General features: G+C 46.9%; 1 protein-coding gene across 1 annotated transcript in view; it reads left to right on the forward strand.

Moving 5' to 3' along the window:
- Positions 1 to 4,027: 4,027 nt before the first annotated feature.
- The window catches only part of NMNAT2 (nicotinamide nucleotide adenylyltransferase 2), a 51,397-nt gene continuing 28,969 nt past the window's right edge, over positions 4,028 to 26,455 (forward strand). The window contains exons 1-7 of the mRNA XM_023549138.2: positions 4,028 to 4,049; positions 10,751 to 10,839; positions 11,827 to 11,894; positions 14,679 to 14,757; positions 20,466 to 20,592; positions 22,694 to 22,774; positions 24,217 to 24,261. Coding sequence (XP_023404906.2) covers positions 4,028 to 4,049; positions 10,751 to 10,839; positions 11,827 to 11,894; positions 14,679 to 14,757; positions 20,466 to 20,592; positions 22,694 to 22,774; positions 24,217 to 24,261 — 511 coding nt within the window. The remainder of the gene's footprint in view (positions 4,050 to 10,750; positions 10,840 to 11,826; positions 11,895 to 14,678; positions 14,758 to 20,465; positions 20,593 to 22,693; positions 22,775 to 24,216; positions 24,262 to 26,455) is intronic.

Consider the following 26,455-nt stretch of genomic DNA (forward strand, 5'->3'; position numbering starts at 1 on the left):
CCCAGGAACTAGTTGAACATACTAAGTATTCATTCTGTTTTTGTTAGGGAGTGCCGAAGGTTCAGCTTGGTAGGGCACAGGAATGGCTCCTTTTAAAAATTAATTTCTTTTTTACCCTTGCACTGGAATAACCCTGCCTAGAGGAACTCACAGCTTGGCTTCTTCCTTTATCATCCCGTGCTTGATCTTTTTTGCTGTCAGAATGTTTACAAATCTAGACAGCCATTGTGAAATACAAGGAAGTTGTGAAATACAAGGAAAATCCAGGCAGCTCCAACTATGAATACAACACAGGCTGGACCATTTCTAATTGCAACTGAAAAGGAAAAATCTAGTTAGCGCTGATGTCCTGACCGTGGTGTTTCCTCCATTAACTCCCTGAAAGGGTGGAGGAGATTACACCTGTCAGCCAGGAGGCAGACGAGACATGTCCGTCTCATAAAGATTTACATTTATGGGCAAATCGTCCATGCTGAGTCCGTCCTCTGCTGGTGGGTCCAGCACAGGTTATCAGGGAGGGGATTTACTTGGTTCCTCACCAGTTGCCATCGAGTCGATTCCTACACATAGCGACCCTATAGGAGGGAGTAGAATTGCCCCACAGGGTTTCCACCTTTATGGAAGCAGACTGCCACATCTTCCTCCCGTGAAGCAGCTGGTGAGTTTCAAATGCAGCCGAGAGCTTAACTGCTGTGGCACTAGGGCCTCTAGGCACGGTGGCACCTTAGGCTGCCCAAGGAAGGCCACACAATGCAGTCGCAGGCCTTGGACCCCTTCTCTGTGAGAATAGGGGCAAAGAGGGCAGACCAAATGGAAGGCAGGTCAGGTCTGAGTGTCAAATGTTAACAGTAATTTGGCTCCTTCCCTGGGGCAGAGCTGTTGGACAAAAATAGACCACTACTTGGGAAGCCTGGCATGACTGAAATTCCAGGGCCCAAGCACAGCTCTGCCAATGGGCTTCTTGCCAGTGTTCAGAAACACCCTTGTCATGCAAGGTAGAGGTGGTGGTAGAGTGGAGGGGGGGAGCTTTTTTCATAGCACCCTAACATTTCAGGGGCTGCCCCACCTGTCTTAGTTGTTGTTGTGTGCCGTTAAGTCGATTCCAACTCCTAGTAACCCTATAGGACAGAGTGGAACTGCCCCATAGGGTCTCCCAGGCTGTAATCATCACGGGAGCAGATTGCCACATCTTTTGTCCTGTGGAGCTCCTGGTGGGTTCAAACCACCGACCTTTCACTTAGCAGCCGAATGTTTAACCATTGCACTACCAGGGCTTCTTCACCTGTCTTTAGTCCCTTGCTATTGGAAATGTAATCTGCAGACCCACAGCGCTGGTCTCATTCGGGAGCTAGTTAGAAATGCTGAACCTCAGGCAGGGCCAGGACGAGAGTGAGGCCAGTGAGATGTCTCCTCCAGAACATAACTTAAAGGGACTCCAAAAACTCAGTAATCAAGATAAATAATATTAAAACAAAACAGAAGAGAAAATTAATGAAAAAAAAATCCACCATGAATAAGATATCAAAGTGGTAAATAAAGACAGGATCTGACCCTGCACTTACATATCTCGCCTCACTCTCCTCACCTTTATCCTGGTCCTGATCTCAGGCCCCACCCCAGACCTAACAGATCTACATTCTAACATGACCCGAGGGGTTCATGTGCACATCAAGGATTGAGGGGCACTGCATGAGACCACACCCCCAAGCCATAACCGCTCAAAATCTTGGAATCCAGACAGCAACAAAAAACGGAAAGGGATGGGGAGAGAGAAAGTTCCAGAAGCACCCGAGCCCATCACATTTGCTTACCATTTGTCTGGATTTGCACCCCACAGCCATCTTAAAATTGTACAGTGCCTTACATTTTACTATGCACTTTTTACAAGCTTTTTATTTTGAAATAATTACAGGTTCATAGGTAATTGCAAACATAGCACAGAGAGGTGCCGTGTACCCTTCATCCAGTTCCCCTCAGTGGCTACATCTTATGTAATTGTAGCACAATATCACAACCAGGACATTGGCATTGGTATGAAGTGTGTGCATAGTTCTATGTCATTTTCTCACATGTGCAAAATGGTGTAACCAGACTTTTCAGGCATTTGAGGTCTCTTTGGGAAACAAGGAAGAGAATAATCTTATCTGTTCCTGGCCACTTTTGTTTAGCTGGGTGCTGGTTTCTTTCTTGCCTGACATTCCAATCAAGTTAGAGGATAATAAGGCAGCTGGTGAATCACAGGGTATAAAACCTTCATACCATCACAAAGATAAAGTCTAGAAGATGACATTTGGGTGATATGGCAGTGACACATCCAACTGCAAAGCCCCAGAGGCAAAGCAGGACAGAAAACGTCTGGGAGGGAAGAGGAAGAAATCTGTTCCTGGGTGGTCTCTGAAAAGGAGCCCTGCTGGCGCAGTGGTTAAACGCCTGACTGCTAACTGAAAGGTTGGCGGTTCAAACCCACCAGCCGCTCAGCCATGGGAGAAAGCTGCTGCAGTCTGCTCCCATGGAGATTTACAGCCTTGGACACCCTGTGGGGCAGTTCTACTCTGTTCTGTAGGGTCACCGTAAGTCAGAATTGACTGGAAGGCAACAGATGGTTCCTGAACATTCACTGGGAAGTTGTGATGGGTCACCTTTCCCCCATCACTCATCACCAGCTCCAGTATTTCCTGCCTGGGATGTTTGCCTCCTTTCAAATAGTTTACTTCCTAACGTTTTCACCCTTTCACTATCCCTTCTGTGAATTTCTCTTCCTTCTACCTCAGAGCATGTCACTACTCTGCTCAATAACCTTCAGTGGCTCCCTATTGTCTATAGCAGTGGTTCTCTCACTTTAGAATCACCTGAGGAAAAAAGTTGTTAAAAATGCAGAATTTTTAACCCCAACCCCAGAGATGCTGATTTAGTTATTCAGAACTAGAGCCCAGGAATCTGCATTTTGATAACCTCCCCTGGTTAGTCTGATGCAAGTGGTCCACAGAATATACTTTGAGCAAAAGCAATCTCTGGGCGAAAGGTTATACTCTTTGACCTGGCTTTCACAGTTTGGTTCCTCACTTACCCCCACCCCTACCAAGCCCCCACAGCCCAACCACAGTGGTTGACTAAACCAGTTAGTGAGCATGTTTACATTGTATGTTTTCTGTCTATTCGCTGGAACCCTTCCCTCTTCTTGGACAGCACTACCTCACTCTGTCCTTTGAAGCCCTACCATCCTTCAAGACCAAACTGAAATTATACCTCCTCCAAGGAGCCATTCCCAACTCCCACAGGCAAAATTAATCTTCTGTTCCTTTTCCCCCTTGAGCTTAGTATCTGAACTATAGCACAGAGTTGTTCAAACTATGGGTTGCCACCCATTAGTAGGTTGTGACCAGCTCTTTACTGAAATTTGTGGTTACTGTGCTAGAATTTTTTTTTTTGTACTAGAATAGAATGCACTGGAAAATGTCAGTGTGCACTGCAGTAGTAAGGGGATTGCAAAATTTTTGCTTTAGTTAAATATACGTATACATGCATATGTGTGTATCGTGTCATGATATACAATGTATGTCATACTGTGGGTTGTGACGAAAACAAGAACAGTGAACGTCATTGCTGTAGCACTCATTCCAATTGGCCTTTCATCAGAGCGGTCAGCATAGCCTCTGTTGTTTGCTCATTATCATAACCCTTTGTAGAGTAAGTAAAGCCATCTTTACCTTCATCTCCCTCTAACATCCATCATGGTGTTCTGTGCTCAATAAACGTTTACTGAGTTGAATTGAACTGGATGGTCACAATCATCCCTCTTTTGAGTTTAACTTTTCCAGATCAAGTGTCCTCCTTCAGAGTCTGGGGTTGGAGCTCTATTGTGAGGCAGTGAACTTTGGGGCACTGCCAGGGGAAGGGCCCCCACATCTTGGCCAGAGAAAAGAATGACTCATCTTCAGAAGCAACAAGTTTTCTTGGGGCAATGAATTTCCACTGGAAATTCTGGAGGGTGGTCCGAGGAATGGAGTGGGTGGCACTCTGAATCAAGATGGCCCAGTGGAAGGACACCCGTAGGGGGCAAGCATAGGGACTGGCAGCTCATGTAAGCCTTCTAGGCATGAGCGTTTACTGAGCATCTGTTACTCAATAAACACGTCACTACCCTGGGCTCTTCAGAGCCAAAGAAGTCTCTGACTTGGGCGGCAGACTGCACCACAATTGGAGCACAGGTGTTTTCTTATGCCCACACAGTGTTTCAAAAGGCAACGTAACCAGTCAAGGCTGTTTGACCTACAAGCAGCTGCATGCAAATTATCTTACATGCAGAATGCTTCACATATGCGTATTAACGGCACACATCCTTTAGCTGTGAGTTTGGGACCTCTTAGCTATAGCAAAGTTCCTGCTTTGGAGGAAGTGGAGCTAGGGCACACACTTTCAGAAGAATTTCCAGGTCCCTGGGAAGGATCCTTGGGTGGTGCAAATGGTTAAGCGCTACTAACTGAAAGGTTGGCGGTTCGCGCCCACCCAGGGGCGCCTAAGAAGAAAGGCCTGGAGATCTGCTTCTGAAAGGTCACGGCCTTGAAAACCCTATGGAACAGTTCTACTCTGCACACATGTGGTTGCCATGAATTGTAATCTACTTAATGGCAGCTGGTTTGATTTTGGTTGTTTTGGTTGGATGCATAGCAAGCTAGTAGAACAGTAAGTCCAGAGGAGAGGGATGTTAGACAGAGCAGGCATGCTGGATGCTGCAAATGAGGTGCTTGGGCAAGTGGGGAGTAAGGAGAGGGCATTTTTAAGAAACAGGGAGGGATACTAGGTACCGAGCTGTTGCAGCAGAGAGTCTGTACCAAAACAAAAAAAAACAAACCCGTTGCCATCCAGTCGATTCTGACTTATAGTGACCCTATAGGGCAGAGTAGAACCGCCCTGTAGAGTTTCCAAGGAGTGCCTAGTTGTTTCAAATTGCCAACCTTTTGGTTAGCAGCTGTAGCACTTAACCACTACGCCACCTGGGTTTCCAGTCTGACAGTGATCAAAGGCCAGATTTCAATGATCCTGAGGAAGATATGGGTGTAAAGGGCCAAGGGAAGGAAGATTCAAAAGGTTTTGTTTTTGACAGCTTAAGCGACCTTCAATTTGTCCTTGGCCTCAAAATAAGACTGGAAAACAACTGGAGTACTATTACTCTCTTCAAAAGCAAATACAGGCAGTCCTCATTACAAACAAGATCAGTTCCTAACCATGTCTTTAAGTCATCAATCGAATTTAAGTCAGAACAGGTGCATATGGTTCTTACTTAGCCTTACTTTAGAGCCTTGGTGGCACGGTGGTTAAGTGATACAAGTGCTAATCAAAATTTTGGCAGTTCAAATCCACCAGCCGCTCCTTGGAAAATTGAAAGGGCAGTTCTACTCTGTCCTCTAGGGTCACCGTGAGTTGAAATTGACTCAATGGCAATAGGTTTGTTTTGGTTTTTTATTCATAATCACCAAAAATTGGAAGCAACCAAGATATATCCTTCAGTAGGTGAATGGATAAACTGTGCTAAATCCATACAAAGGAGTATTAGTGATAAGAAGAAATGAGCTATCAAGCTAGAAAAATACAAGGAGGACCCTTAAGTGCATACTGCTAAGTGAAAGAAGCCAGTCTGAAAAGACTATATACTGCATGGTTTTAACTATGTGGCATTCTGGAAAAGACAAAACTATAGAGATAGGAAAAGGATTAGTGGTTGCCAAGGGTTCAGGTGGTGGGGAGGAATGAATAGTTGGCACACCATGGATTTTTAGGGCAGTGAAACCATTCCGTATGATACTGTAATGGTGAATACGTGACATTGTGTATTTGTCAGAACTCTACTACACAAAGAGTGAACTTTGGTGTAAGCTATAAAAAAAAAAAAAAAAGCTATGGACTACACTTAATAACGTATCAGTACCAGTTCGTTAATTGTAACAAATGTACCACATAAATGCAAGATGTTAACAATACGAGAAAGGGGAGGCCGGGGGGGCATGCAGAACTCTATATACTATCTGCTCAATTATTCTGTAAACCTAAAACTAAATTTAAAAAATTAAGTCTATTAATTATATTTTTAAAAATGTAAGAGATCTCACATTGAAAAAAAAATTGTGGAAAGTGGTTGTTGCTGTTGTCAGGTACCATCGAGATGGTTCTGACTCATAGACCCTGTGTAAAACAGAACTAAACACTATTTGGTCCTTCGCCATCCTCACAACCATTGGTATGTTTGAACCCATTGTTGCAGCCACTGCGTTGCAGCTCTTTCTTCTCATCTTGAGTTGTGCCACATCAGCAAATGAAGGTCCCGAAAGCCTGACTCCATCCACGTCATAAAGGCCGACTCTTCTTTGAGGTTTGATCGATTTCAGACTGCAGCAGCTAATAAAAATCTTCTATTTCTTCATCTTTGGCCCTAGTGGTTGGTGTGTAAATTTGAATAATAGTCATATTACCTGGTCTTCCTTGTAGCCATATGGATATTATCCTATCACTGACAACGTTGTACTTCAGGATAGATCTTGAAATGTTCTTTTTGACGATGACTGCAACACCATTCCTCTTCAAGTTGTCATTCCCAGCATAGTAGACTATAAAAGATTGTCTGATTCAAAATGGCCAATACCAGTCCATTTCAGCTCACTAATGTCTAGGATATCCATGTTTATGTGTTCCATTCATTTTTGACAATTTCCAATTTTCCTAGATTCATACTTCATACATTCCAGGTTCTGATTATTAATGGATATTTACAGCCATTTCTTCTCATTTTGAGTTGTGCCACATCAGCAAATGAAGGTCCCAAAAGCTTTACTCCATCCACATCATTAAGGTCGACTCTACTTTGAGGAGGCAGCTCTTCCCCAGTCATCTTCTGAGTGCCTTCCAAACTGGGGGGCTCATCTTCCAGCACTATATAAGACAGTGTTCCACTGCTATTCATAAGGTTTTCACTGGCTAATGCTTTTCGGAAGTAGACTGCCGGGCCCTTCTTCCTAGTCTGTCTTAGTCCGGAAGCTCAACTGAAACCTGTCCTCCATGGGTGACCCTGCTGGTATCTGAACACCGGTGGCATAGCTTCCAGCATCATAGCAACACACAAGCCCCCACAGTATGACAAACTGACAGACACTGGTGATTGGAATGCGAAAGTTGGAAGCAAAGAAGAAGGATCAGTAGTTGGAAAATATGGCCTCGGCGATAGAAACAATGCCAGAGACTGAATGATAGAATTTTTGCAAGACCAACAACTTCTTCATTGCAAATACCTTCTTTCACCAACATAAACGGCGACTATTTTTATACACATGGACCTCACCAGATGGAACACACAGAAGTCAAATTGACTACATCTGTGGAAAGAGATGATGGAAAAGCTCAATATCATCAGTCAGAACAAGGCCAGGGGCCGACTGTGGAACAGACCATCAATTGCTCATATGCAAGTTCAAGCTGAAACTGAAGAAAATCCGAACAAGTCCACGAGAGCCAAAATATGACATTTAGTATATCCCACCTGAATTTAGAGGCCATCTGAAGAACAGATTTGACGCATTAAACACTAGTGACTGAAGACCAGACAAGTTGTGGAAGGACATCATACATGAAGAAAGCAGAAGGTCATTGAAAAAACAGGAAAGAAAGGAAAGACCAAGATGGATGTCAGAAGAGGCTCTGAAACTTGCTCTCGAATGTCGAGCAGCTAAAGCAAAAGGAAGAATTGATGGAGTAATTGAACAGAAGATTTCAAAGGGTGCCTCAAGAAGACAAAGTAAAGTATTATAATGACATGTGGAAAGAGCTGAAGATGGAAAACCAAAAGGGAAGAATACGCTTGGCGCTTCTCAAGCTGAAACGACTGAAGAAAAAATTCAAGCCTTGAGTTGCAATAGTGAAGCATTCTATGGGGAAAACATTAAACGACGCAAGAAGCATCAGAAGAAGATGGAAGGAATACACAGAGTCATTATACCAAAAAGAATTAGTCAATGTTCAACCATTTCCAGAGGTAGCGTATGATCAGGAACCAATGGCACTGAAGGAAGAAGTCCAAGCTGCTCTGAAGGCATTGGCAAAAAACAAGGCTCCAGGAATTGATGGAATGTCAACTGATACGTTTCAACAAACAGATACAGCGCTGGAGGTGCTCACTCGTCTATGCCAAGAAATACGGAAGACAGCTTCCTGGCCAAATGACTGGAAGAGATCCATATTTATGCCATTCCCAAGAAAGGTGATCCAACCGAATGTGGAAATTATAGAACGATATCATTAATATCACGCACAAGCAAAATTTTGCTGAAGATCATTCAAAAATGGCTGCAGCAGTATATTGACAGGGAACTTCCAGAAATTCAGGCTGGTTTCAGAAGAGGACGTGGAACCAGGGATGTCGTTGCTGATGTCAGATGTCAGATGGATCCTGCTCAAAGCAGAGAATACCAGAAGGATGTTTACCTGTTTTATTGACTATGCAAAGGCATTCAACTGTGTGGATCATAACAAGTTATGGATAACATTGCGAAGAATGGGAATTCCAGAACACTTAATTGTGCTTATGAGGAACTTTTACATAGATCAAGAGGCAGTTGCTTGGACAGAACAGGGGGATACTGCTTGGTTTAAAGCCAGGAAAAATGTGCGTCAGGGTTGTATTCTTTCACCATACCTATTCAATCTGTATGCTGAGCAAATAATCTGAGAAGCTGGACTATATGAAGAAGAACAGGGCATCAGGATTGGAGGAAGACTCATTAACAATCTGCATTATGCAGATGTCACAACCTTGCTTGCTGAAAGTGAAGAGGACTTGAAGCACTTACTAATGAAGATCAAAGACCAAAGCCTTCAGTATGGATTGCATCTCAACATAAAGAAGACAAAAATCCTCACAACTGGACCAATGAGCAACTTCATGATAAATGGAGAAAAGATTGAAGTTGTCAAGGATTTCATTTTACTTGGATCCACAATCAACAGCCATGGAAGCAGCAGTCAAGAAATCAAAAGACGCATTGCATTGGGCAAATCTGCTGCAAAAGACCTCTTCAAAGTGTTGAAGAGCAAAGATGTCACCCTGAAGACTAAGGTGCGCCTGAACCAAGCCATGGTATTTTCAATCGCATCATATGCATGTGAAAGCTGGACAATGAATAAGTAAGATCGAAGAAGAATTGATGCCTTTGAATTGTGGTCTTGGTGAAGAATATTGACTATACCATGGACTGCCAAAAGAATGAACAAATCTGTCCTAGAAGAAGTACAACCAGAATGCTCCTTATAAGCAAGGATGGCGAGACTGCATCTTACATACCTTGGATATGTTGTCAGGAGGGATCAGTCTTTGGAGAAGGACATCATGCTTGGCAAAGTACAGGGTCAGTGGAAAAGAGGAAGACCCTCAACGATGTGGATTGACACAGTAGTTGCAACAATGAGCTCAAGCATAACAACAACTGTAAGGATGGCGCAGAACCGGGCAGTGTTTTGTTCCGTTGTGCATAGGGTGGCTATGAATCGGAACCGACTTGATGGCACCTAACAACAACAACTACTTGCGGAGGCAGCTCTTCCCCAGTCGTCTTTTGAGTGCCTTCCGACCTTCCTACCTGAGGGACTCATCTTCCAGCACTATGTCAGACAATGTTCCACTGCTATTCATAAGGTTTTCACTGGCAAATTCTTTTCAGAATTAGGCTGCTGGGTCCTTCTTCCTCATCTGTCTTAGTCCGAAAGCTCAGCTGAAACCTGCCCATCATGGGTGACTCTGCTGGCATTTGAATACTGATGGCATAGCTTCCAGCATCACAGCAACACATAAGTCCCTACAGTATGACAAACTGACAGACAACGTGGGGGGAAAGAGTTTAGAATTATTTTTTAGTTTTAAGAGAGCCAGCAAGGTGATCCTGGAACTTTGCTTGTAAACTACACAGACCCCCTTGGTGCCTAGGACTTTCTTCACTTATACAATCCCTCACCTGTAAAACCCATCACAGATTTCTTCATTGGTACAAACTCGGGGCCTGGTGGGAACTGGACAATGAGCCCCCTTGGATGTAAAATAGAGGCCAAGCTTTGCAGCCCCTTCCTAGTTCTCTGAACCTTCTCACGAAAATGGAATTGGGCTTGTCTGATAAATTTGGAAAGACAACATGACATTACTTCCCAAGGCAAAAAAGCTTTGCTCTGGCTGAATATTTCTTAACCAACTGTAATGATGGTGGTTTTCTGGTCTGATTGTTAATTCTCCTTAATTATATGCAAGGCCTTTTTAATTTCTTTTGGTGGTTTTTCTCTTCCGAGTAACTAGATGAGGCAATCAGCCCACCTTTCATATTATAAAGAGGCTTTCTTTTTTTTTTTTTTAACTACTCCTATACATTGGAATTTCTGTGAGTGATTATAGGGGTAAATTCCAATCTCATGGCACTGATGGCTTTTAATGAAGTGCTTGTCTTAAACCCCTCTGAGCCACTCGGAGCTTGTCCAACAAAGGACCTTTAAAACTGGCTTAATCACCTTGAGTTCTAAATCCGTTTGCTTTGGAGGCTGAAATGTGGTTTCAAAACCTTTTGAGGCAACACTGTTAGACATTCCAAGTTGGCACTTCCTGTTTAAAAGGCAAGCAAGATGGAAAATAAACCTTAGCCTTACAGGGCTGAACCTATTGATTTCAATGATCACCTTTAATCCACACCTTTCCTCTTATAATATGTGGTTTTCTTCTCTTAATTAGAAAGAGCCAGGGATTATCTGCACAAAACTGGAAGGTTTATTGTGATTGGCGGGATTGTCTCTCCTGTCCACGACTCCTATGGAAAACCGGTGGGTTCCTTCCTTTGCCCCTCTCCCCTTTCAGCTTGCCTTCTCTAACCTGATAGCTCCTCCGGCATAACATGGCCCCCCTTCCCATCTCTGGACCCCAGTCAGATCTGAGCGAATGGATGTAGAGCAGCAGCTGGAAGGACCAGGTGCTAACACCTGCCCAGGCCCCCATCAGAGCTCGTTAAAAGAGGAACAGACATACCTGCTGAGTGTGAATTGGCCCTGGTGCCACATTAGCTACTGTTTATGGACTGAGCTACATTGGGCAATTCTTTCCCAGGATTTTAGGAGAAAAAAAAATTTATGCTTCTTGTTTTTTGTTTTAAAATTCACGTCCCTGCTTTTTCCTCCCTACCACATGGCCTGGAAAACCTAGGGGCTCTACCAGCTTCCTCCCACAGATGCAGCTTGATGAGTCTGTGGGGAGTCACCTAGCCATCCAGATTGAGCCATAAGACAAGGCAACATTTGCTGAGTTAAGTCTCATCTCTGCACTGGGCACACATTTATAAAACCCTAGTTGCCATGGAGTCATGGCAACCCCATGTGTGTCAGGGTAGAACTATGCTCCGTAGGGTTTTCAGTGGCTGATTTTTCCGAAGTAGATCTTCAGGACTTTCTTCCCAGGTGCCTCTGGGTGGACTCAAACCTCCTAACGTTGGTTATCAGCAGGGCATGTTAGCCATTGACATCAGCCAGTATCCAATGTATGGGCACAATGGGGTGCTCCATAAACAGAGACACATCTACTGACCCTATTGACATCTAGTGGCATACTCTACACACCCTTCATTCCCTTCTTTTCCCCTCTGCCACTCAGTGTGTTAGTCTCTGTGGCAGGTGGACAAGTACAGGGGTCATGCCCCTCATTCCCTCTTGTCACTGAAAGTTGGCTGTGTTTTTATAATGGGCAGGCTTGGGATGGTGTTTCAGGGATCCTGTGGGGAAAGGAGGGAGCCTCCTAATGATTGTTCTGTTGCCTTCCAGGGCCTTGTGTCGAGCCGGCATCGTCTCATCATGTGCCAACTGGCAGTCCAGAATTCCGACTGGATCAGGTAGGGCTGGCCTTGGATCCACTGAAGACAATGGGGATGAGGTGGGTGGCCCTGGCACTCATTGATGGTGGAGTAGGAAAGAGGAAGTGTCCCAACAGCAATCTCATTGCTGAAAAGGTAGGGGGAGAGACTTTCAGGAGTGGCCCAACTGCTAACTTTAACGAAGCCATAAAAAAAGCAAACCAAACCATTGCTGCCAAGTTGATTCTGACTCATAGCGACCCCATAGGACCCAGCAAAGAGCCCTGGTGATGCAGGAGTTAAGCACTCAGCTGCTAACTGAAAGGTTGGTGGCTCAAACCCACCTAGCAGCTCTGTGGGAGAAAGACCGGGCTATAAGAGCTTGGCTGCTAACCAAAAAGTCAACAGTTCAAATCCACCAGCTGCTCCTTGGAAACCCAATGGAACAGTTCTACTCTGTCCTGTAGGGTCACTATGAGTCAGAATAGCAACTTGACAGCTACAGGTTTGGTTTTAATTACCTTCTTCCTTAAAGATTACAGCCTAGTAAACCCTATGGGGCAGTACTACTCTGTCATATAGAGTCACTATGAGTCAAAATCAACCCGACAGGACTTAACAGCAACACAGGGCCCAGTAAACTAAAGGGGGATTTGAGTATTTTGTCTGCTTTGGCACTTCTGGATCCTGGGGTGATGGCTTGGAGCTTCCAAAAACACCATTGGGTTTTGGGTGAGGCATGGCCAGGAATCCAGAATGCCTCTCTATCATCACTCCCAGTAACTTTCAGGGAATGTTCCCTGGCCTTGGCTGTTTCCCATTCCTGGCTCCCCAGTGGCCCCACACTGTCTGGGACAGAGGTGAGGGCAGACAGCATAGCCTTTTACTGCACTCTTCCTTTCCCACCAGACGGCCCTGCAGGGCCCTCTCGCTAATATGGCAGACATGGCTATCTGCTGAGCTTGCAATGTAATTAAAGCAAGCTTTCACTAAGTATGCTAATTACGTTCCCCAAAGTTCCTACGTTATAATTTGCATGAAAGGATGGCTTTTTTTTTTTAATAATGGCACACCATTTGTGCTGTAATTTCCCCCTGTGGAAAAATAAGCAGTACCTAGAGGTTTCCATGAAAGGGGGAGAATGATGGGAAGCTGACCTCAGAGCAAGGGAGGCAGAGAGTTAGCTGAGAAGAGATGGGAACATGGGCTGGGAGGAAATGAGAGAGCAGTGAAGAGAAGAGACAATAATAATTACACAGGGATCTCTGTGCTTGTGTGCAATGACTTGTGTGAGAAGCAGAGGCCTTTTACAGACATTCTCATCCTCCCCACAGATACAAATCAGGTAGAGAGACATTCGCCTTTGTCAGGTGAGAAACAGGCCCAGAGAAGTCAATGAACACCAGAATGAGTGGTTCATCTGTGGGGACAGGAGGATTAGGAATGAGACCTATTGACCTCATCACTCGTGAGCTACTGGGGAAGATGGGTCCTGAGGGGAAAGCACTGGGCAGAAGGCTGTTACTGCCTGGATGTCATTAAATGATTCTGGAGTAATTCCCTCATTCATTCAACAGACATTTCTGAGTGTCTACTGCCTGCTCCACACTACTCTAGGCACTGGGGATGAGAAAAATTTGGAGAATTGCGATCACCAGGGAGACTCAGAGCTCTAGAGATGGGGGCTGAACGTGGTCTTGGGGGGCCTGCTTAGCCAGGTCTGGGGTCTGTTCATCTCCAGGCATATGTGTGTACTTCGGGATGCAGAGAGGGTGTCGGAGGTCTGGGGGCATGAGGCTCAGGGTAAGCTGATTCACTAAAGGTTTTTTGTTGGTGAGAGCTTATGTCTGGGAGCCAGGGATGGATTACCCAATAAGCAAGGTAGGCACGGGCTTACTGGGCTTACTTACTAATCTGTAGTAACAATTTCATCTGTTTTTCACCACATCGTATGGTGAAACCCATGTGAAATTGTGCACTTCGGAATAGTAAGTAACCACAGTAAGCCCGTTCATACCTTGCTTGCTGTAAGCCAGTGCGTGTCTTGCTTACTGGTTAATCTGTCCCTTCTGGGAACCTTAAGTGTGCCTTCCTGGGAAGTGGGTGGGGAATGCTCAACTGCTAAGAAAATGAGAAATCACCCAATTTTTATTAAGTTGGCAATTAAACCTGAGTGCTGCATCAGTCTGGAACTTCGCAGCTCAGTGTGCGGGACCGCTTGACTGGTCTCACCTTCCCACCTGATGGCTACATCCCACCTCTGTGCCCACAAGGCACCCCACTGCACAGGGAGGCATACCGGGGCTGAGTCCCCAGTGCTTGCAGCTTGGGAAGGATAACGCAGCTACCACGTGATGGGGGTCTGGCTCGTTTAACCCTTACCGAGTCCTGTAGAGGGGAATTCCCATTTTGCAGGTAAGGGCAAGACCAAGACACTGTACCAAGCATTTTACATATAAAACTCATTGATCCTTCCTACTAACCCTATAAGATAGTTACTCTTGTTATTCCCATTTTACAGATGGGGAAACTGGGGCACTGAGCGATCACAGAACTTTCCCAAAGTCACACAGTTAGAAAGTGCTGGGGCTGGGATTAAACCCAGGCAGAGAGACTCCAGCATCTAGTCTCACAGCCTATGCCTTACCCCTCTCATTTTACAGGAAACTGAGGGTCAGGGAGGCATTGCAAGCCTGTTTTATCTGAGTCAAGATCAAAGCATGCAGTATGAGCAGATTTCCTGAGCTCCCTGAGCTATGGTCTTGGAAGGAAAGAGTGTCTGAGGATAGAAACCAAGGGAAACCTCTTTCTGATTATGTTCAGGGTAGACCCATGGGAGTGCTATCAGGACACCTGGCAGACGACCTGCAGCGTGTTGGAACATCATCGAGACCTCATGAAGGTGAGCAGGGCCATGGCTGAGGGTTGGTGGACCACCGTGGTGAAGGGAAGGGGCTGGGTCCTCTGCAGAGCCAGGCCAGGCCTGGCAAGGAGGCTGCAGGCCTACTGACCTGGTTTCAGTTTCCTGTTTCTCGGCCAGCTGTGGGAGAGCAGCCCATGAACAGCACTGAGGAAGGCAGTGAATTAGGAGCCTGGAGCAGTACCAGAGACTACTCCCTCTCTTCCTCCCTTAACTGGCCTCCCAGTTGGTGTGTTGCTGCTGGATATGACCTGGGGCAGCTCTTATCTTCTGGCAGCAAGTTCAAGGTGGAATAAAGGAAACCATAGTCTTAGATCTCCAGAAAGTGAAGAGAGGAAGAGACTGGGCAAGCAAAGGCCGGAGAAGAGAGGAGCACTCAGGGGATGTACAAGTAGCAAGGCCATCTTACCTATTGTGGGACTAACCAGTCCCTCACTCTGGCATGAGGATGATGCTACTGAAGCATGCCTACCTGTCAGCCATGGCCCCGTCACTCCCACTCATTCTTCCCACATTAGCCCTAGAGGCACACGGTATGCTGACCTCTGTTTTATTAACAAGTAAAAGGAAGCAGAGAGGTGAGCCAACTTATCTGAGCAGTGAATGCTTAGTGAGCACATTGAATAAGAACTCCCAACTGCCCCTGCGTTTCTGTCCAGGGTCCAGGGGTTGCAGCCTGGCTACTGTTTGCTGGTTTGAATAAGCTCCACACAGCCAGTAGTGGTGGTTAGAGTCTGAAGAATACACCCATCACAGATTGTCTTAGTCATCGAGTGCTGCTATAACAGAATTACCACACGTAGGTGGCTTTAACAAAGAGAAATTTATTTCTTCACAGTAAAGTAGGCTAAAAGTCCAAATTCAAGGTTTCAGCTCCAGGGGAAGGCTTTCTCTCTTTGTCAGCTCTGGAGAAAGGTCCTTGTCCTCAACCTTGCCCTGGTCGAAGAGCTTCTCAGGTGCAGGGACCCCAGGTCCAAAGGGCATGCTCTGCTCCTGGTGGCGCTTTCTTGGTGGTATGAGGTCTCCCTGTCTTTCTGCTGGCTTCTTTCTTTTATATCTCAAGAGAACGCCTCAAGACACAATCCAATCTTGCAGGTTGAGTCCTGCCTCACTAACACAACTGCTGCCCATCCTCGCTCATTAACATCATAGGGGCAGAATTTACAACATATAGGAAAATCACACAATACCAGCAATCATGGCCCAGCCCAATTGATACACACATTTTTGGGGAGACATAATTTGATCCATGACACAGATCAATACCATCCCATCAACACCCATGGTGACAAGGTAAAAAGCAGCACCTTCAATAACAAGAAGCTTAACAACCAAGACAAGAAATAATAAATTCTTCTCACTTCCACTGACCCTGATGCAGAGCTTTCCCTAAGCCCCAAATAACAATCAAAATGGCATTGTTCTGATGCAGGTTAATCCCCATCTCATCTGAGTTCTTGCTATCAGAGGGTCTGTCAGAATCTTCTTCTTGGTGTGCTACCAGTAGCCCCTGACACCCCACACTCCAACAACCAACCAATTGTTCTTTATTTTAATTGACATGGAGATTAAAGGCTCTAGACCATCCTGGGGCATAGAATAGGAGACGTAGGAAAGACCAGGTAGCTGTTGCTTAATCAACTGAATTTCTTTTCCCTATGGAAACCAAGAAAGCTGATTTCCCTTTCTTCTGCTTTCAGAACCCTTCACACACATGCAGAGTCTTTTCTGGTCCCATTGAAAAGACTCTAGGGATTCCCCAGGTGGCACAAACTGTTAAGTGCTCAGCTGCTAACTGAAAGGTTGGCAGTTGGAACCCACCCAGAGGTGCCTTGGAAGAAATACCTGGTGATCTGCTTCTGAAAGGACACAGACATTGGAAACCCTATGGAGCAGTTCTACCCTGCACACATGGGTGACCATGAGTTGGAGTTGACTTCACGGCAACTGGTTACTAGTTGAAATAACTCTAACATGGGGTGTGATGGTTAAGGTTCTGTGTCAACTTGGCTAGGCCATGATTCTCAGTGGTTTTTCAGTTATGTAATGATGCAATTTGACCATTATGTAATGATGTAGTCACCCTCCATGATGTGACCTGCTGTGATCAGCCAATCAGTTGTAAGGGGAGTTTCCTCGGGAGTGTGGCCTGCATCCAATATGTATATGGATGTTCTGGCAAAGCTCTCTTGCTCTGGATCCTGCATCTGTCTCGTCATCATCTGACCTCCAGTTCTTGGGACTTGAGTCAGCAGCCTGCCCTCTGGCCTGCCAATCTTGGGTTTGTTAGCCCCTGCAACTGCATGAGTCAGGAGAAGCCTCCAGTCTGACACCTGATCCACGGACTTGGGACTTGCTAGCTTCTACAACTGTGTGAGCCATTTCCTTGAGATAAATTTCTTTCTATATGTACATTTAACTGGTTTTGCTTCTCTAGAGAACCTAGCCTAAGACATGGTGTGGCACTGACTTGCTCTTCTGTACTGGCCTCAACAACAGCAGTAATAGTAGAAATCTCAACTTGCTGTATAAGAGTTTATATCAGTCAGGACAGGCTAGGATATGCTGTGGTAACAAACAACCCAAAAAACCTCACGGGCTTAACAAAAGTTTGTTTCTCACACTACATGTCAGCTGGGAGTCAGCTGGGGAACGGTGTTTCTCCTCATCACACAGAAAACTCTTCATGACATCTGTTTCCCTGACCTTCTCAGCAGGAGAAAGAGACTGGGGGGAATCGTGACCTGGTGTTTAAAGTTTCTGCCTGCAAGTAATTCATGCCATTTCTGCTCACATTTTTTGGCCAAAGGAAGTCACATGACCATACTTCAAAGGGGATGGGGAAGTGCAATCCTACCATGCACCCATGAGCTGGCAATATTGGTGACCAGCATTAATGACTACTACACAGGATCTTATAGTTTGCATAGCGTTTTTATCCACTTGTGATGCAGGATGGGGCTGTTGTCACAGTTTTACAGAATAAAGACACAGACTCAGAGAAGTTAAGTGAGTTGTCTAACCTCATTCAGCTGGATAACTCAAGTCTTTCAATTCCATGTCCTGGATCAGTTCCAACCTATGCCCCAGTCTTCTTCCTTCACTCTTGCTGAGTTCTGATGGAAGCTTGCTGAAAGGCTATGGGAGAGACCTTCATCATGTGCCAACCTCTTCTTTTTCTCCTGCAAGCAGACAGCTCTCTGGACTGATTCAGTGACGTGTATATATAAGCATGCACAAACACACATGCTCACTGTCCCTTTGCCCACACTCAGGCCCTTTAAGTCTATTAACCAAGCTCTGACTCAAGAGCTAGGATACCACGCAAACTCACTTCCTCCCTGACATTCTCCCAGGAGCAAAATTATCTTGGTGAGGTGGGGGAGACTGGTTAAGAGGGCAGGTCTGTAGATTGAGAAGATAAGGAGAAAGGGAGGAAAGCATGAGTCCAGCTTGGGGAGGGAGCTCGGACTGCAAACTGTGGTTTGTCTCCAGGTGGGGTTCTAATTGAATATGGCAGAAGGAGATGAGAAACAAAGTGGTCATGAGAGCTGTCTGTGTGGGTAGGGAAGAGAGGAGTTAGAACAGGAGCGAAAAGAGATCAAATATCTGGTGCTTCAGTTCAACCCAGGGAGCTGCCACATCTGCATTCAGGATGGGGAAGCTTCAAGCTCCATGATGGAAAGGAGGTCCCACGGACCCTCCAGGCTCTGGGTGTACTACCAGGCATAAAGCCAGGTTAGTACAAATAGTTAACATACTAGCCTCCTAACCAAAAGGTTGTCAGTTCAAGTCCACACAGAGGCAACTCAGAAGAAAGGCTGGGAGACTTACTTCAGAAAAACCAACCTTTGAAAACCCAATGAAACACAGTTCTACTCTGACACACATGGGGTCACCATGAGTTGGAGTCAACTCGATGGCAAGTGGTTACTGGCAACCAGCTGTTGTTTTGCTATCTGAAAGCCTGGGCTTCCTGAGCCCTCCCTCTGTCACTCAGGAGACATGAGTCTGGCCCAGAGAAGCTCAGCCAGGCAATGCAGCTGTTGCCGTGACAGACAGAGGCTGAGGGAGAATGTAGGTCACGATGGCCCCCTGCCTTGGAGTGAGGGTTCAGAGCTGGTTTTTAATAGCTCCTGGCCTCCCCACTCCTTGCGTCAGGCCAGGGCTCCTGGCACAGAGTGCAGGCCTGCCTGAGAGATAGACACAAGGTTTAATAGGTGACTCAGGGCTACATTTGGAATGGCCTCTGAGAACATGAGAGCACATGGAGGACTGACAAGCACAGCAGCAGGTATGCGGGCAGCCATTTTCTTCTTCTCTCGGATAGAACAAGTCAAATGAGACTAATGACGTGGCAAGAGGAAGGTAGTTGGGAGGAAGAAATTCCTCAGCTACCAAAAAACCAAAAACCAAACCCATTGCTATCGAGTCGATTCCGACTCATAGCGACCCTAACTAGCTATTAAATGGGAACGTGGCATATTTCTTTCTTGGAGCCGAAATGATAATAAAAAGGAAGTAGACTGCCCCTTCCTCCAGAAAAGGCAATGAAGTGGGCTGATCCCATGGTGCCTGACCCAGCTGGCTCCCTGATGTGGCTGGATACTGCTGTGATCACCTACCATCAGGAATATTACTGAAGCAACAGGTTACCCCGCGAGGCTTCCTCTTCCCAGGCTCTGAAGGACTCAGTGCTGCTTTGCCTGCAGGGTAGCCTGTGGGAGAGGTGCCTTCAGAGGGTCACCCCAGCCCTGGGGTTTGGGGGTCCTCTGGCAGCAGAATTCCACAATCCAGAAAGGGTGGTGAGTGGGGGTGAGTGGCAGGTCCTGTCACTCCAGAAAGCCTGGGCTCTCTGGGAAGGGGCCTTGAATGAGTGCAATGGCCCTTGTGAAGCTAAACAGATTGAACACTTGTCCACTGTTTCTCTGTGACCCGAAAGCTACTCTCCCACTCACTGAGGGCCAGTGGGGATCAGGTCTGGGTCAGCTGTAAAGAATGCTGTGTTATCAGCAACAGGCCAGATAACACAGGACAATGGATAATGCCCATAGAATTTCCTTTAGGCCCTGGAATGTGCATTCACTGGAGCAGGCGTGAGAGTCTCAGAACACCCCCTCCCCCTCCTAAGACACAAACATGCAGTGCTCCGCCTGGCACTGGCTCTCTTACCAAGTTAGCTTTGCACTTGAGAGGCCGCAGGTGGTGATGTTTGTATGACCTACCCCAAGCTCACAGAGCCCTTCCACAGACACGATCTCATCTGAGGCCCCTGAAGCAGGCAGGGAGGGCAGGTGTTCATGATCCTCAGAAGGTTACAACATCAGCGTCCATGTGCCAGGCCCTTGGCTGGGCACCTTGCATATGCTCACTCACGGCATCCACCCACACCCAGAAAGGCAGGTCCAGGAGAGGGTAAGTAACTATCCAAGGTCACACAGACAGAGGGGGCAGAGCTAGAACGTGGGCCCAGATCTGCGTGACAGCACAGTCCACATTGAGCAACCCTGCCTCTTGCTAGCCTGGTGACCACACAGTGGAGCTGGGTCTAGCACCCACCCCAAGTGTTTTCCCTCGGCTCTAGGTGACCTCACCGTGATGGACAAGCAGATGAGCATTTGGAAATACTGAGAGACTTTGCATATGTCACTTGGCCAAGACACTGACTCTGAACTTCTCCCTTTCCCTAGCGGGTGACTGGCTGCATCCTCTCCAATGTCAACACACCTTCCATGACGCCCGTGATCGGACAGCCCCAACACGAGACCCCCCAGCCCATTTACCAGAACAGCAACGTGCCCGCCAAGCCCACTGCAGGTAGGGGAACATCGAATAGAAGCTCAATGTGCATGAGGGCCATGTGGAGGGCTTGGTAAAAGGCAGGGTGTTGGGCCCCACCTGCAGAATTTGGTTCAGTAGGTCTAGAGGGTGGGATAGAATTTGCATTTATAACAAGTTCCCAGGTGATGCTGCTGCTGCTGGTTTGGGGACCACACTTTGAGAACCCTTGATATAGAGTTTCAGAGAGGAATAGTTACAATAAGAAAAGGGGAGGTAGGGGAAGACAGAGGAAGGCGGAGAGGGGGAAGAAAAGAAGGAAGGAGAAGAGAAGGAAAAGGGAGAGACAGGGAGATAGAGATGAAGAGGGAGAGAGAGATACAGGGGTGGTGGTTATCATTCTTCTTCTGCATTTAAATAGCAATATTGGCCTAACTGGGAATTAAAAATACAAAAGGAAGCATTTTTCTCACCTCTTCCAGGGAGGTTGGAGCCCTGGTGGTATAGTAGCTAAGAGCTATAGCTGCTAACCAAAAGGTCAGTAGTTTGAATTCACCAACTGCTCCTTGGAAACCCTATGGGACAGTTCTACTCCGTCCTGTAGGTCGCTATGAGTTGGAATCGACTCAATAGCAATGGGCTTTTTTTTGGTGTTTTGGTTCTAGGGAGGTGAGGAGCTCACCCAAGGTCAGATGGCCGGGAAGTAGCAGGGTCAGGAGTCAAAGCCAGGCAGTTGGTTTCCAGAGCCCCCAGTGACAGAAAGCAGGAGCTACCAACCCTTATGGAACACCTAATATTGTAGTACCCACACAGTGCTCAGCGCCGAAGTGTTCTCACTTAATGCAGTACTTCTATGACATGACATTATGTTCCCATTTACAATTAGAAAACAGATTCAGAGACAGTAAGTGATTTGTCCAAGGTCACACAGCTCAAAAGTAGAAGAGCCAGAATTCATATTGAGGACTGTCTGACTCCAAAGTCCGTGTTCTTTCTAATATGTCCTTCCAGGCCAATTCCAAGAGACAGATTCCAGCAGAGGGAACACTTCTTTTCAAGCCTGGACCATAAGTTATTATATGAGTGATCATAAACTGGGTAATTCCAAAAAAGTTCCAAAATCTCACAGTTTGCACACAGCTGCACATGGGGGCTTGGAAACATTTTCTGGATTGGAGTCGAGAGAGATAATTGAAAACTAAATCCCTCTCAGCCTGATTATTTTAAAGGCCATCTGCATAGGAAGGAATGCCTTAGCCCAGCAGATTTTTTTCCAAGGGTGTTCTTTGTCACAGGCTAAGTCTCCTGGGGTCTGGGCATCACTGTTCAGTGGTGGGAATGATTGAGGACAGAGTTAGGACAAACCCAGTAAGGAAATGTTCATGACATAAAAAATGAAAAAAAGCAACCTGGCGTATACCAAACCAAAAACCAAATCCAACTCCTTGCAACCCTATAGGACAGAGTAGAACCACCCCATAGCATTTCCAAGGCTGTAATCTTTACAGAAGCAAACTGCCACATCTTTCTCCTGCACAGTGGCTGGTGGGTTCAAACCACCAACCTTTTGGTTAGCAGCAGCTGAGCACTTTAACCAATGTGCCACCAGGGCTCCTTACCTGGCATATATGACCTTTAAATATATTTTTTGATGTGTATTGTGTTGGTATGTCTACGTAAGTTGATCATATTCTATATGCCCTTACATGTAGACTATGATCCAAGTTATGTTTTACAGATACACTGACACCATACACATCAAAAATAAAGAAAGAAAAGAAATAATATACCCATATGTTAGCAATGGTTATCTCTAATAGTGGGACTATGGGTGCTTCTTATATTCTTCTTTATACTCCTCTACATTTTCCCAATTTTTCTGCAATGTAATAAACATGACCAGAAAAGAGATTCCAGGCTATGGCTCAAGATGCTTGTGCCTTGGAGTATGAATGGGAAGAAGGAATTTTTGCTGCCACTTTTCTGTTCTTTCTCTTTACCCTCCTCTGCCTTCCACTACCCAGCCCCTGCCCCCCTCCAGGGCTACCCTGTGGTTTACAGTGGCCCAAATGCCGGGCGGCATGAGTGTTAAGTTGTGAGTGATTCTCTCTGTCCCTGTCTGTCTTAATCTCTCCCACAGCCAAGATCTTGGGGAAGGTGGGTGAGAGCCTAAGCCGGATCTGCTGTGTCCGCCCCCCGGTGGAACGCTTCACCTTCGTGGGTAAGTGAGCACAGACCTTCTTTCTTGATTCTGTCTTTTTCCTTTTCTTCCTTCCTCCATTCATTCAGCAAATGCCCCCAAAGCTCCTGCTATGGGGTGACCATTTATAGAGCAATAATGGAGAGAGGCCAGAGGACACAGGAATGTCAGCAGACCTGCAGTACCAAGCTGGGGTGGGAGTCCGGAGGGTGATCCACCTGGCCCACACTGCCTGGGAGACCTCCCGGGGTCCTCTCCCCTCCCTGAGGCTGTGCTCACCCCCCACTTCCTCTTCCAGTGGGACCCAGAGTCCTCCTCAGGCCCTCCCAGCTCTGGCAGTGTCTGTACTTCTGCTGAGAGGCTAAATCCCCCCCAGGCTCTCCTTTGCTCCTTCTTCCGGGCTCCTCCCCAAGGACCCAGCAGGACTGAAGATGTCTAGTCCCTGCGGCATTTCTCCCACAAATTCCAAAGTCAACTCTGCGGAAGAGCTGAAGGCCTAGACCTCATTCCTTTGATTCTTTGGGGCTGTTTTCTGCCATTTCTGAAACTTCCAATTTCAGACACCTTGAAAAGGAACTGAGAGGGATGCTGGAGTAGGAAGGGAGGACTGGGACCAAAACAGCATCTCTGTGGTTGTGTGTGTGCACACCGGTGGGCCCCTCCCCACTCCCCGCGCCCCCAGCATTGCTCACGTGAGAGCCCACGCAGAGCCTTTCACATGTGCCTGTGGCTCCTGCTACATGACCCCATGTGAAAAAACCTCAACCTCGTCAGTTTTCTTATCTTTTAAGCCAGGTAACTCCTAAGGAGAGAGGGCCACTTCCTTGTGACTCTCAAAGCTGGTTCAAGGGATGTCAGGAGGGACTAACCTGTGTTAACTAAGTCCTAGGCAACCCTAAGATGCTGCTTATCAAGCACCTCATCTCCCTAAGATACAGAAAGAGAAGGCACTCAGCATGAGCACGTGTGTGTATGTGTGTGTGTGCGCGCCACTGGTTCCCCAGTGAGCTTCTCTAATCCTGAAAGTCCCAGAAATGTGAAGTCCTGCCCCTAGAGTGTGAGGCACCAGCTCCCTCTTCATTTATGCTCCCTACTCACTGTACTGGGAAACCCTGCTGGTGTAGTGGTTAAAAGCGCTGTGGCCGACCAGAAGGTTGGCAGTTCAAATCCACCAGGTGCTCCTTAGAAACTCTATGGGGCAGTTCTACTCTGTTTTATAGGGTCGCTATGAGTCAGAATCGACTTGACGGCAACAGATTTGGGCTTTTCTTTATCTTTTTTTTTTTTTTTTGGTTACTTACTCCACTCAGACCCCCAGTGTGGGAAGGTAATCTCAACCTCTACTCCCAGGCCATCCTAAGTGCTCCTACAGAGGATGCCCTTGGGCCGACCATGTACTGTGACCACACAGGGACCATAATGCCGGTGCCCTAATGCTGCTGTGTTCCTTCTCTCCTCCCTAGATGAGAACGCCAACCTGGGCACGGTGATGCGATACGAGGAGATAGGTGAGTGGGGCGGGGAGAGCTGGGCCCAGATGGAGCTGCCTGCTTCCACAAAGTGGGAGAGGCTTGGAAACCCTGAGTTGTGTTGGCAGCAGGGTCTACTCTCAAAAGAATAATTTTTCCCAAGCTAAGATCATATTCTTGGGTATCTCCCCTTTACCATCTCCTAACTTGCCTCAAGCCAGTTCCCAGGAGACAGACCAGATCCACTGGCAAATGTCCCTTTGGATCCTCCTCTCTCTCATCTAAAAGATGTGAAAGCTGAGTTTCAGTGCCAGCCAGAGACCCTTCTTTGGCCCACAGACACTACACATGAGGCAGAAGCACTGCTTGCTGTTCTCATCAGAGGTTTTCAGGGCTTGAAGGTAGAGGAGGAGAAAGGGGGGCTGAAAGCCTCCTCCAAACCTCCACTGCAGAGGCTGAGCCATCCTTCTGTTGGTATGAGGGCTGGCATAGGTCCAAGGCCAGAGCAGGCCAGTGCAGGCTACAGGGCAGTCACACAGAGCTGACAGAAGGGGAAGGAACCCACTGATCCATGTACATAAGCTAAGTCCTAGGCAACCCTGAGCAGCAACCCAGAAAACTGAAATCTTTCCAAGCTTCCAGAGTGGGTAAGAAAGTGGGAGACACAAGTGGCTGAGCTGGGGAGAAGACAGACAGATGCCAGAATGGAGTTGTGGGCCGGGGTTGGCACAGATACCAGGTGACAAGGAGGTCTCTGACAACTGGACTGCTGAGTTCTCCAGGGTGATGTGCACCCTGGTGTCTGGTAGACATGCTCAGCCTTCAATTTCCAGCTGAAAAGATACTCCAGGCATCCCTTCCTTGTGTTCCCCTCTTCTAAGGATTGGAGGTCAGGGCCTCCTGCCATGATCTTGGGAAGATGTGGGCCTGCTTCTAAGCACCAGGCTCTCCCAAGAGGCCCAGCAGACGTGATGTGCATTTTCAGGGGGCTTCTGTGGGTGTCCTCCTCTGATCTGAGGCTCAGTAGTGTGCTGGAGTTGGCTCACACTTGTTCATGAGAACCAACTGTAAAATTTTCAGGAATTTTGTGAGTTGCTTGTTAAACACAGCCATTCTAAAAATTAGATTATGTAAACCTACAGTTAAATCAATTGTATTAAAAGCAAAGGTAATGATTACTCAAAACTCCTCACTCTCTGATTATTTTACTACATTTCATATCACTTATTTAGCAGCACATCACTGAGGACAACCAGGAGGGGCACCTGGTTTCCTGGTTGCTCCCCAAAGAAGGCAGGTGCATCTGGCTCTTGGTTCCACTGCCCCAGAACTCCCAGAAGACAAGGACTGGAGTGTGAGTGCCAGGGCCACCACGAGAGCCCTGCATGCCCACTTCCGTGCAGTTTCTGCATATGACAGGACCCCCTACCCGCACTGGCAGTCTCTTCAGCCAGCAAAGAGCTCAGAGCGGTCTTTAGACTTGTAAACTGTACTGCAAGGGGTATACATCTCTCTCTCCTCATTCCAGAAAGAATTTATTGTGGCCACAAAGCTGTGGCCTTGTTTATCTTCCCAGCGCCCAGGGTTGGAGCAGAGGGGCATCCCCTGCCCTGACTCAGGGAGAGCCCCCTCCTACAGACAGGGCAGTGCTGATCAGTGTCTGCACGGTACACTGCACTTTCGCTTACATCATCTCACCGCAGCCTTGTGAGGGGTTTCAAAACAAAACAAAAATTAGTTGCCGTGGCGACAACTCCGGATTCACGGCAACCGCGTGTGTATCAGAGTAGAAATGTGCTCCACAGGGTTTTCAGCGACTGATTTTTTTGAAAGTAGATCACCAGGCCTTTCTCCTGAGGTGCCTCTGGGTAGACTTGAACCCCCAAACTTTCAGTTAGCAGACAAGTCTGTTAACCATTTGTACCACCCAGGGACTTGTGAAGGGTAGGGGTAGTTTTAGGTCCACTTTAATTAGCGTCCTACCCCATTGTGGGGTGACTGAAAATGGGAGTTGAGGGGCGACTTCTCTCCCGTGGCTTTCACTGAGGCTCCGTCTGTCCCCTTCATCACCCATCCTGTTCACTGAGGGAGAAGAAGCCCACCAATGTGTTGAAGATAGGAAGGGCCAGGGGTGGGTAGGGGACTGGAGAACGCGTAGGCTGGGAGAAGGGAGAGATGGGTGGCTGCAGCTGTCAGGTAAAAGTGGGCTGCCTCAGCGGGCAGTGGGAACTGG

Source organism: Loxodonta africana, chromosome 25 (genome assembly GCF_030014295.1).
Source record: "Loxodonta africana isolate mLoxAfr1 chromosome 25, mLoxAfr1.hap2, whole genome shotgun sequence".
NCBI classification, from domain to species: domain Eukaryota; kingdom Metazoa; phylum Chordata; class Mammalia; order Proboscidea; family Elephantidae; genus Loxodonta; species Loxodonta africana.